At 35.7% G+C, this 13,121-nt stretch overlaps 1 protein-coding gene across 3 annotated transcripts in view; it reads left to right on the plus strand.

Moving 5' to 3' along the window:
- Window positions 1-13,121, plus strand: part of EML5 (EMAP like 5) — a 184,044-nt gene that overhangs the window by 78,252 nt on the left and 92,671 nt on the right. For all 3 annotated transcript variants that reach the window (XM_055303744.1, XM_055303745.1, XM_055303746.1), the window contains exons 11-16: window positions 430-597; window positions 1,453-1,559; window positions 2,252-2,370; window positions 3,685-3,871; window positions 10,202-10,307; window positions 12,102-12,195. In XM_055303744.1, coding sequence (XP_055159719.1) covers window positions 430-597; window positions 1,453-1,559; window positions 2,252-2,370; window positions 3,685-3,871; window positions 10,202-10,307; window positions 12,102-12,195 — 781 coding nt within the window. The remainder of the gene's footprint in view (window positions 1-429; window positions 598-1,452; window positions 1,560-2,251; window positions 2,371-3,684; window positions 3,872-10,201; window positions 10,308-12,101; window positions 12,196-13,121) is intronic.

The raw sequence follows: 13,121 nt of genomic DNA on the forward strand, positions 1-13,121 counted from the left end.
AAATTTTAAAAGGATCCTCTGGCTACTGGGGCTGGGAGTAGTCAGGGTGAAGTAGACTGGTTCAATTTTGCTTAAAACAAAAGTCCTCAGGCCAAAACATTCAAATTTTCATATAATGGAAAAAGTTGATGCCTTTGTGGCTGCAGGCTTTTCTCAAAGCAGTAAGAAAATGCCTCACAACCCTTGTGGTTCCTAACTAATTATATTGTGAATCAGTAGAGGAAATACTTACATCCCTTAGTGTAGACTCATTCATTTATTCATTCAACAAATTTTTGAATTAATATTTTTACCCTTTGATCATGATTAAGATAATGGAGGACGTATTGATTCAAGCATAGAAATTGTTGTTTGAAAAAAAATTGTTGTTTGAAGTGATATTTTTGGGCATTGGCATTTATCAATTTAAAGGCATATTTTTTGTTATAGGGGCCAAGTTTAAAAAATATATTGGCCATTCGGCTCACGTAACTAATGTCAGATGGTCACATGACTATCAGTGGGTTATTTCTATTGGTGGAGCAGATCACTCTGTCTTTCAGTGGAAATTTATTCCTGAAAGAAAATTAAAAGATGCTCTTCACATAGCACCCCAAGGTGAGTAGTATACACTGCTTAAATAGTTTTTCTGTCAAAAAACTTCAGTAACCCCAAAGTAACGATTTTACTATTGTAGTGTAATCTAGCCTTATAATTAACAGGACAGTGTCTTATTAGTGGACTTTTTACATTAAAATACTAGGCATATATGTTTAGAATCAAATGTCACAGTATGGAATACAAAATACTTTTTCATGCATTTTAATCCACCCAGTGATGACTGATAAAACCATTACATTATCAAAACAAACATTTAATGTATTCTTGGGGAGATAGGTACCTAGATTTCTTTTTTTTTTTTTAAGATTTTATTTATTTATTCATGAGAGACACAGTAAGGCAGAGACCCAGGCAGAAGAAGAGGCAGGCTCCATTGGAGGGAGCCTGATATGGGACTTGATCCCAGGTCTCCAGGATCACACCCTGGGCTGAAGGTGGCACTAACCTGCTGGGCCACCCGGCTGCCCAATACCTAGGTTTCATATATGGTTTTTCTGAGAAAGAAAAATTATCTAATATCAATTCATTTGTTGCATATAGTATTTTCTAGATATTTTTCATGTTAAGTTATATTCACTTATGTTTGAACTAACATTTAAGTTTGATGTAGCAGTCACTGGGTACCAGTGAAGGGACTTAAAGTAGCTGTTGCGTTTGCAGTGAGTGAAGAAGATAATCTGTAGTACAGTTTATTGACATCTATGTCACTTTGAATAGGTAATTTCATTTGATTGTTTTATGGTTTGTTACCATGTCAGTTGACACAGTCAGCTCTTAATCATTAATTTTACAGTGCTGTTTTGAAAATGAATGTTCTTCAAACAAGTAATATTTCATTTTTTTAAATTACAGAAAGTCTGGCTGACTCTAATAGTGATGAATCAGATTCAGATATGTCTGATGTTCCAGAGCTGGATTCTGAAATTGAACAAGAGACTCAGCTTACCTACCGTCGGCAGGTAATTATCATCACATGATTTTTTTCCAAAAGTCTATTTTCTTATTTATCTTTCTCCCTATTATTTATTGATTTATTGTTATCTTTTGTGGTTTTTAATTTTCCAAGAAATATTTGTCTACTTCAGTTTTCCCCTTTTAAGAGTAAAAGTGTACTTGTGTAAAACTTTAGTTCTTTTATAATTAAATATTTGATATATCAAATATACCTGTATTATATTTGACTATAGCTTTTTGTCACAGTACACTCCCATTTATTCTCTTTAAAATATTTTCTTAGGAAGTATAAAAATTCCATGGAACACTAAATACATATTTGTCAGTGTGATATATAGAAAATGTAAATTTGTTATTTCCAAGGAAGAAAATTTCATAAAATACCTTCCTTTTTAAGATAACTGTTAAAACTTTAGTGATCAATAGCAACCATAATGTCTGAAAGTTACATTAAGAATCTATGAACAGGGCAGCCCGGGTGGCTCAGCAGTTTAGCGCTTGCCTTCGGCCCAGGGCGTGATCCTGGGGACCCCGGATTGAGTCCAACATCGGGTTCCCAGCGTGGAGCCTGCTTCTCCGTCTGCCTGTATCTCTGCCTCTCTCTGTGTCTCTCATGTATAAATAAATAAAATCTTAAAAAAAAATCTATGAACATCTTTATTCTAAGAATATTTTTATTTATGTATATTATTTAAAGGTTTACAAAGAAGATCTACCTCAGCTTAAAGAACAGTACAAGGAGAAACAAAAAAGTGGTACCTCTAAAAGAAGAGAGAGGGCTCCAGGAAACAGTATTCGATTACACTTTGTTCATGGGTATGAAACAACTATTTTTTTATTTATACGTTTACATTTTGGTTCACGTTTAGTAGCTCTGTGTCTTTGAGCAAGTCACTTTGCCTCCCTTTGCCTCTTTCCCCATCTGTAAAATTAAGTAATAGTACCTATTTTATAGGGTTTCTGATAAGGAGTAAATAAGCCAGTGTTTGTGGTGACTTAGAATATGATCTGGCACATAATAAACAATGTATGAGTATTTATAGTAAATATATCTTATGAAAGTTTAGCATTGTTTTCATAGACATGGATCTCTTGTCTTTAAACAAATGAAGATAGGTAAAATATAAGAGATTATCATCTCCCCTAAATAATCCTGACTTGGAATTATATTGTGCCTTTTAGAGAGCCTCCATTTTGCCTTTGTATTTTAATTTCAATAAAATACAATTTCTGGATTTTCTTAGAACATCTGGCAATACAGATCTCACATTTCATCCTAGAACAGCAGATTTTCCAATTCAATGCTTCCCTTTCCCTCCACCTAGTAATCATTTTCATACCTGACTGATACGGCTTTCAGAAATTTAAAAAAGGATTCATTTAGTAAGAATATTTTATCTCCATTGTTAAAATACGCAGTATTTCTATATAGTTACGTATCATACATGGAGTTTCTTTGAAGTGCAAAAAAAGGTTGCTATAAGTGGAATTATATTGACCATTTTAGAAAAATTGGACTATTTTTTTCTGGTTGTGTATAATATTTTTGAATTATTATTTGAACATTTTTGAAATATATATATTCTCATGATTCAGCAATGCATATAAAAGCATACACTTTGAAAATCCTTCTCCCAGGGAGCCGCCTCTGCTTGCTAGATGAGATATTGCCTGTTTTATGAATCTTTTAATAAAACCAATTAGATCTTCAAAAAAAAGAAAAAAATCTTCCCAGCTCTGCCCTTCCAGGCATCATTTTTCATCCTCCCAGGGCAGTCCTATACCTTTTCACTTGTAAAAATCAACAATTTTTATTTTATAGTACACAAATTTAATATTGCACTTATGGAAATAGTATAAAATATATGTAGTATAAAATAGATGTAGTATACTACATATACCTTTCTGCACCTTGCTTTTTTCATTCAGTATTATAGCATAGATTTAGCTATTCATAATCAGAGCAATTCATAAAAGTTTATGGAATTTAAGATATTTGTATTTTGTTTTATTTCAATATCTTATAAAACTGGAAATTGAATGACCTAAAAGGTACCTGCTTCTCTTTATAGTCCATATTTACCAGATAAAAGTTGAAGGTTAATTTTATATGATGTTTTCTATTTTCAGTTACAGAGGTTATGACTGTCGAAGTAATCTGTTTTATACTCAAATTGGTGAGATTGTGTACCATGTAGCAGCAGTGGGTGTCATTTACAATCGGCAACAGAACACACAGCGCTTTTACCTGGGTCATGATGATGATATTCTCTGCCTGGCTCTTCATCCTTTGAAAGACTATGTAGCAACAGGGCAGGTAGGTTAGACCTTTGTTTGGGTTTATAGTTAGTCCACTTTAAAAAAATCTATCTTTTGTTTTTTAGGAAATGAAGAATAAAGAATTCTTTAGAATGGCATTTTATTTTCATATCATAAATAAAATGTATTCCAACTTTTTTCCTACAGTTTTCCTTTGAGTTTTATTGTTTTGATTATTACTACTTTTTTATTTAGAACTAAGAGCTCTGGCTTATCTTCTTTCTGGCAGGATATTTTTTTTAATTTGTGAGTAAACATAGAAAACAAAGACTAGAAACCTGGTTTCTTTGAGTTATTTAAAATAATAAAATTAGGGACACCTGGTGGCTCAGTGGTTGAGCATCTGCCTTCAGCTCAGGGCACGATCCTGGAGTCCCGGGATCGAGTCCCACATCTGGCTCACTGCATGGAGCCCGCTTCTCCCTCTGCCTGTGTCTCTGCCTCTCTCTCTCTCATGAACAATAAATAAAATCTTTAAATAATAATAATAATAATAATAATAAATATTTTAATAATAATAATAAAATTGTCTAACAAATGTTATGTAACAGACAGAATGACTGTACTAATTTCTTAGTGTGTATGATTGACCCTTGAGCAATGCAGGTTTGAAGTACATGATTCCACTTCCAGGTAGATTTTTTACAGTACTGTAAATGTGTTTTCCTTATGATTTTCTTAATGTTTTCTTTTTTCTAGCTTACTTTATCATAAGAATATAGTACATAACACATGTAATTTACAAAATATGTGTTTACTGACTGATTCTATGACTATGGTCAACAGGTATTAATGGTTAAGATTTTGAGTCAAAAGTTATATATGGATTTTTGACTGTACAGTGATTGTAACCCCTAACCCCCACTTTGTTCAAAAGTTCAACTGTATTTTACACTCACCTCACCTCTATGAGAGTGAAACCATTTCTACATAAAAATGTGGAAAGCTTAGGCTAGAAGAAATTAAATAATTTCCCCAAAGATCTTTCACCTAGTAAATGGTAAAGCTTAAAGCTCCTTTAGTCTGTCTCACTTCTTAAATGCTGTGTAAATATACCTTCTAGGATATATTGTGGTGAGTCTGGGCATCACTGTATATAGCTTTCCTGAAAGAGAAAACTCTTCCCTATCTTTACCCCATCTTCCCTCTCTCTGTTTGTGCCTCCCTCTTGTTCTTTCTCTCTTTTTCTCCTTCCTTGACTTCCTTTTTTCTTCCATTTTTGAAAAACATTCATAGAGTATGTGCTATGTATCAGGAAATGTGCTGGGAATATAAAGATAAATAAGCCATGTTGTTGCCATGATAAATATTCATATTCTGAGGGGGAAGGCATACATGCAAGAAATATCATGGTACAAGGTTGTAAGTATAGAGCAGAGCTTGTTAACCTTGGCACTACTGACATTTTGGGCCAGATAATCCTTTGTGGTGAGGTTAATTGCATTGTCGTATACAGTGGAATCCTATACATTGTAGGAGTCTCACAGTATCCCTGGCCTCTACCCACCAGATGTCAGTAACACCGCCCATCTAGTTGTAACAACCAAAAATATCTTCACACTATCAAATGTTCCCTGGGAGACAAAGATTATGCCCTTTGAAAACCACTAATGTAGATATATGCATAAATTCCTTTTGCCTTGTAAGAAAGGACTAATTGTGCCAAATAGAATCAGAGAAACCCTCATGGAGTTGATGACATTTGAACTGAGTAGTTTACCTGAAAGGGAGGTTGAAGAAAGTGTTCTGTGTATTTGTAAAAATGGGGCAAAAATCTCCCCAAACACAGATTATTCAAAGAACTATGAGTAGTCTGAAGTATTCAAATCTTAAAGGCATGATGAAGAGCTAATTAAAAGGGTTGATGAGGGCCTGAGTGGCACCATTTATCCTTATGTTTAGTAGATAGAAGAGGTTCCTCTTAAAGCACAATTATTTTCCCATTCTGTTTGGCAAGGAGCTTGAACGTTATTTTGGTACTACTCTAATGAAGACTATATAAAATTGGTCATTTTAACTATAAGAGACTCTTAATCATAGGAAACAAAGTGAAGGTTGCTGGAGGGGAGGGGGGCAAGGAGATGGGGTGACTGGGTGATAAGTATTAAGGAGGGTACATGATGTAATAAGCTCTGGGTGTTATATAAGACTGATGAATCACTGACCTCTGCCTCTGAAATCAGTAATACATTATATGTCAATTAATTGAATTTAATTTTTTTTTTAAATCTGGTCATTTGCTACCATAAGTCTGGGATTGGAAAGACTTCAGTCCAGATTAAATTAAAAGTCAGTATGCCCACAGGACATCCCTGGAAACCAACTGCAGGAGAGGCAAAACTTTATCTCTAGACCTCCTAAGTTTTCAGGGGCTCTTTAACAAAAAAACAAATTAACAAAAACAAAAAGTTTATTAACAGGTGTAGTGTATGTACATCATGTTAGAGAAATCTAAACCAATGTAACTCAAAATGGTGGCTTAGAATTTCAGCTTATATAGAAAACAGTAGATTGGCAGAGAAATGACAAGACAATGGAAAACTATTTTAGACTTACAAGGGTAACATAAAGGACAAAACTCCTGTAGTAATGTTTTTTGCAGATTCCTCTTGTGCTGTCTCCAGGCTGAGACTATCTCCAGTAAAAGGAGAATTTATATAACCAATAGGTTGTAGGCCTTAAACTTGCATGTTATATGCCAATTATATTTCAATAAATTGAAAAAATATGTATCTCCTGCCTATATGCAGAAAAGGAGGTGGGTTTTGGGGGGTTTGCTGCTGCTTTATTGCCTTTAGCTCAAAATAATTTTTATGTCAGAGTCATATTTTGGGGTGACACATTCTGGATTCCTTCACCATGAAGCCATTGCTCTCTTGCTTCTGACTTTGCTTAAACAACAACACTCTGCTTTAGGCACTAGAGAGTCCAAGCTTTTCTCCCAGAGCACAGGTTTCTCCCAGTGTTTCCATTTCTTTCCTATATTTTATTTCAACCAACTAGTCTCATCTTTGTAATTATACACTTCAAAAGTAAAATGAATATGTTTCTTAAAATGGTTCAAAATGAAAAAAATATTAAAAATAAATATATTGGGATCCCGGGTGGCGCAGCGGTTTGGCACCTGCCTTTGGCCCAGGGCGCGATCCTGGAGACCCGGGATCGAATCCCACGTCGGGCTCCCGGTGCATGGAGCCTGCTTCTCCCTCTGCTTATGTCTCTGCCTCTCTCTCTCTCTCTCTCTCTGTGTGACTATCATAAATAAATAAAAATTAAAAATAAATAAATAAATAAATATATTTCCTAAGTATTTTATCTGAGGGCTTTGAAATTTAGCTGACAAATCTAAATGGTGTTTTGTTTGTTTGTTTTGGGAGAATAGAGTATAAATAATAGTCTTTTGTCATAAACTGTGATTGTAATTGGAGGTGAAAGAAGCTGAAAGAAGTTACCTGACAACTTAAATGTCGTGACTAATTTTACCCTAATTTGAAAATCGTGTTTAATTCAGCAAATATCTGTTGAGTGCTTCCTATTTGAAAGCACTAAATGTCATGGGGAAGCACAATTCAGACTGGCTGTCACTGTGAAGACCTCACAATCTAGTATGGGTTGGATGAACTACTGTGTGTATTTGTGTGTGTGTATTGTGTGTGTGTGTGTATTCACTAAATATATATTTATATATTATAAATTATAACTATATTATAAATTATAAATTATAAATATATAATTTCACTAAAAATTTACTAAACACATATTCATTTAGGTACCTTATGTGTATCTCGGATTCAGCATATCCAAATGGAGTTAAATGAGGTTAAACTTTCCTTTCAAGCCTGCTTATCCTTGTGTTTCCTACTTAAAACATGACACTTATTAACCTGATTGCCTAAGCCCAGTAGTTTGACTTGTTCTCCCTTACCCATTATAGCCAGTCAGTTCCAGAGTTACATCCAAGATTTGCCCTGAATATAGTTTGATTCTCTACCATGACTATATCTCTACCTTGTTGTTTTGTATTTACATTTTACCTTAATCTCTGCTAGCAATTCTGGGCTTCATAATTTTTAATCTGGTGTTAGAACCAACCAACTAGTCTTACATCTTTTGATTTTGCCCCCTAACCATTTCCCTGATGCACTAATAATCTTTCTTTTCTTCTGTGTTTATTAGTAGCTTTTAAGCTAATGTCTAAGCTCATGAGCATGCAGTTCAAGACATTCAACCTAGGCCAATCCTAGACTCCTTATCTCTTAACCAGTCCTCATAAACTATTCTCCTGCCTTTTAAGCTATTTAGAATTTGTCCATATATGGTACTACTTCATATCTTTTACTTAGTTCCCTCCTCTTGAAAATTCTTACCCTCCAGTTCTGTTCAACCTTCCAACTTTATCTAATTCCTACTCCTTTTAAGACAGGTTAAGTAACATATCTGAAAACTTGCCTAACCTCTCCCTTCTCCCCTCAGCCCCAAGTGTGCTCTAATAACACTGTTATTACTTTCACCAGCACTGAACATGGTGTTATCCAAGCTTCCACATTTTAGCTGTGGAGAAATTACCTAGCCTCTCTGTGCCTCAGTTTCTACATGTTTTAAAATAAAGATACTGTCGGTGCCTATCTCCTAGAACTGCTGTGATAAGTGAGTCAGTCCTTATAAAGTGTTTAGAACAGCTTCTAGGACATAAATTAGCTCTCAGTAAATGGTAGCCTTCATTGTTACCATCATTGTTTCCATGTGAGATGCCCAGTAGGCAATTGAAAATGTAAGTCCCAAATTCAGAAGGTATGGTGGTTAGGAGGTAGAATTTAGGAGTCATTTATTGATTTAACTGTTGAAACTGGAATTGAGAAAACCCAAAGCAAAAGTGTGGAGTGAAAAGACTGGAGTATTAAAGACAGAATCTTGGGGAAGTTCATATTAAAGGGACCAGTGATGAAATTGCAAAGGAAACTTAGTAGTAAGAATTCAAGAGATTAGGGCAGCCCAGGTGGCTCAGCGGTTTAGCACCGCCTTCAGCCTGGGGCCTGATTCTGGATCAAGTCCCACGTTGGGCTCCCTGCGTGAGCCTGCTTCTCCCTCTGCCTGTGTCTCTGCCTCTCTCTCTGTCTCTGTCTCTCTCTCTGTCAGGAATAAATAAATAAAATCTTTAAAAAAAAAAAATGAATTGGAAAGATTAGAGAATCAGGAGACAGTGGTACTGCAAAGTTCTCAAAAGTGTCACGCTTTACAGAAGTTCGGTAGAGAACTTAACAGTCACTGGGAACATTTGGCTGAAAAACTTTATGAAATATTAGCTGACAGCAGTCTTGTTATTATGTCTTTATATAAAATCAGTGTCAAAATTAATAATAATTGGCAGCTATATTCATTGTTTTGGGAGTTATCTTTATAGGCAAAGCTATTCTTTCTCTTCATCCTCATAGTTAAAGACAGTGATTACTTGAGCCTAAAGGAATAATTATGAATTATAGTTTATCTGTACATTAGTGAACCTAAATAACCCAAGTTAAAACATAAGTGATAACATTTGTTCAGAGTCTTATTTACCTGCTTGGTATCTTAATTCCTCTGTATCTCTGTTTATACCATTATTCTAGCCTAGAATGTACTTTCTTCTCTTTTTATCTGAGACTGCACTTTTTGAAGGCCCAGATCAAGTATCATCTCTTCCATTTCTTTTTTTTTTATTTCTTTTATTTTATTTATTTTTTTTTAATTTTTTTATTTATTTACGATAGTCATACAGAGAGAGAGAGAGAGAGGCAGAGATACAGGCAGAGGGAGAAGCAGGCTCCATGCACCGGGAGCCTGACGTGGGATTCGATCCCGGGTCTCCAGGATCGCGCCCTGGGCCAAAGGCAGGCGCCAAACCGCTGCGCCACCCAGGGATCCCATCTCTTCCATTTCTGTATAACCTTTTCATCTTCATTAAGCCTATGTTACCAGATATTCTAATTTAACTGAAATTATCTTGTTTTCCTAATGAGTTTGCAAAATTTTCCTGAGTGTTTTATGCTCATTGTATCTAGCATAGGAGCACAGCCAATTATGGGCACTCAGTATTATCTTTATTGACAAAGTATAGGATCAGATTTATAAGTCCCATAAAACATTCATAGAAACACTGGGCCTAGTCACATTAGCATTTCAACAAATATAAGAAAGAAATGTCAGTCACATATATGATCTGCTTTGTATTTTTCATTTGATAAATGCATATAACAAGACAAAGACTATAAAATCTCCTGTTTTATTTCCTTTTAATAGACATGGAAATAAATAATTATTTGTATGACTTTTATAATTCTTTCTATTTTAGGTAGGCAGGGATCCCTCAATTCACATATGGGATACAGAGACCATTAAACCATTGTCAGTATTAAAGGGCTGCCACCAATATGGCGTCTGTGCTGTTGATTTCTCAGGTAAGGCTGTTTTCTGTCTCAAAATGATTAAAATGTATAGGTGATAAATAGCATTATAGCCTAAATCAGTGTTACCTAAACTTGCCTTGTAGCTATGACCTTCCCATAATTGTTTTCAAATGTGCATACCATTGTCCTAACCAGTCAGAGCTGAGAGTGTCAGTTTGCTAGCTGACATAATTTAATTTTTAAAATATTAAATAAAATGAGTATTATTTTAATACTCATTAATATAATGTTTCTATTAAATGTCTACATAACATCTAAAACCATCTGAATTACCACTAGTGTTGTGTATTTCCCACTTTGGGCAAACCCCAATCTAACTTAATATTTTACAGCCACAAAATAAACTGAAAATGTTTAGGGCATAAGCTAAGAGAGAGGTAAATGCTGAAATTTTAAAAAATATTTTATTTATTTATTGATGAGAGACACAGTTAGTGGCAGAGACATAGGCTGAGGGAGCAGCAGGCTTCCCACAGGGAGCCTGATGTAGGACTCGATTCCAGAACCCCGGAATCATGACCTGACTTAAAGGCAGGTGCTCAACCACTAAGCCACCCAGGTACCCCTGAAATATTTATTTTATGACATTTCTATGAAGTGACAATTCCAAGCTATCTTACAAAAATAATTTTAAACCATTTTAGCTCTTTGCTGTATCTTTAAAAGTTTAGGGGCATCTGAGTGGTTTAAGTGTTTAACAGGCTCAGGTCATGATCTCAGGTTCCTAAGATCTAGCCCCACATCAGGTTCCATGCTCAAGCTCTCTCTCCCACTCCTCTCTCTCTCTCTCTCTCTCTCTCTCTCTCTCTCTCTCTTCTCAAATAAGTAAACAAAATCTTTTTTAAAAAGTTTAACAACTACCTCCCCCCTACTCATGTGCGCACTCTCTCCCTTTCTCAAGTAAATAAAATCTTTTAAAAAAAGTTTAACAACTACGCATAGATCTACAATGAAAACTAGACTGTGGATTAGGAAAAGGGGAGAAATACCATTAATAGAGAATTTCATTTTAATAGACAGTAAATTTGTGCTTTCTGCTGCTCTAACTGAAATGAGAATCAGTTATTGGGGAAAAGCATAAATATGCATTTAGGGATCTGCTAAAACTCAAGAAATAAGATTAATTTGGGCAAACTAAAGGAGTTAACAAGAAAAATATCACTAGTAATGATAATGAAATAATTGAGGTTTGCAGAAAGTGGCAGAGTGGCAAATGTTTAACTGTTGTTTGGGCCTTTGCAGCCTATAAATGTGCACACCTGTCAGCAGGACTTAGTTCAATCATTTGTCTAATACATTTATTACTTGTTTAATAATAACAACAACTAATATAATTGACCTTCACTAAAAACACTCCTATTAATGACAATACAGGGTTGTAACCTACATCTTTTTTCATTCAGTTAATTTTCATAATCACTGAGTTCTTATATCACAGTAGAGTTCTTAGAATAAAATTAATTGAAGTAAATCTTTCCTTTATTAATCTTTCCTTCTAATTTTAAAATCTTTTTTCCACTTACCTTCCTCATTTCCTCCATCCTAACTTAGTGGATAAATAAGGAAAATGAGGTCAAAGAAAATGTCAACAATGTTTAGATGTATGAGAAATTATTCTTTCCCTGCTTAGAAATTCTGGTTGTTTTTATAGCTATATGTGCATGCCTAACTTTTAACATTATTTTATAACATTTTAAATATGATGCTAGTTTTAGGATATGTACTGAATGGTTTTTATCTTCTGAATGTTATTGGTTAGTCTCTCTCTCTGATTAATTTTTATAGCGGATGGGAAACGTTTGGCTTCAGTTGGAATAGATGATAGCCACACTATTGTGCTGTGGGACTGGAAGAAAGGAGAGAAACTTTCAATAGCAAGGTGGGGAAAAATCTTGATACCACATTGGCAAAATATTGAAATTACATAAAAATTTTTTAAAACAGTTTTTAAATCAAACATGTAACCTTTTTTTTTTCATTACTGCCATCTTTATTACCACTGAATAAATAGTATAATCATGGTAAAAAGACAAATTTAAGAATTCATTGGTGGTTTATCCCTTGTGAACCTGCTTTTACTGTAATAAAACATTGGAAGTAGCTGTTATCTAAACTCTTCATTTATAGGGAAAGTGAATTCTATATGGTGAATTCTGCCATATGGTAAACTACGATGTAGCTATTGAAATACTCAAATCACGTGTGCCCAGCTGGGAGCAGCTCAGAGGCTGCTTGGGCAGAGGGAAATGCACAGCTCCGGGAGCGCGATTCCAGCAGCGCAGGCCGGAGCCTGCAGCACCGGGGGACACAGCCCAAGATCCAGCGCTTCCCCCAGGACAGGCAGAGGCCGGGGGTGTACAGGACAGCAAGGATGCTCCTGCACTGGTTGGCCCCGAGCTGTCCAGATCAGCGGCCCCCACCCCCGGAGCATCCAGGCCCCTGCAGACTGGGAGCTGTGGTAGTTACTGCAGGAGCTGACTCCAGGGCTGGAGAGCTGGCCGCCACTGTTGTTGTTCCTCCTGGGGCTTCACAGGATAAACAGCCCCCACTGAGTCTCACAGTGGCCTCACAGGATAAACAACTCTCACTGAGCCATGCACCAGGCAGGGGGCTGGGCAGCTCCCCCAGGTGCTCACACCTGAGATTCAGCACAGCAGGCCCCTCCCCAGAAGACCAGCTAGAAGGACAGGGGAAAAGCAAGTTATTGACCAAGCAGCACTGGAAAGTTCCAGGGGAAGATGAGGGATTTACAGTATATAGAATCAGACTATACTCCCCCTTATTTTTTGTTTTCTGTTTGCTCCC

The sequence above is a fragment of the Nyctereutes procyonoides genome, unplaced genomic scaffold (genome assembly GCF_905146905.1).
Source record: "Nyctereutes procyonoides isolate TBG_1078 unplaced genomic scaffold, NYPRO_anot_genome, whole genome shotgun sequence".
Lineage (NCBI taxonomy): Eukaryota > Metazoa > Chordata > Mammalia > Carnivora > Canidae > Nyctereutes > Nyctereutes procyonoides.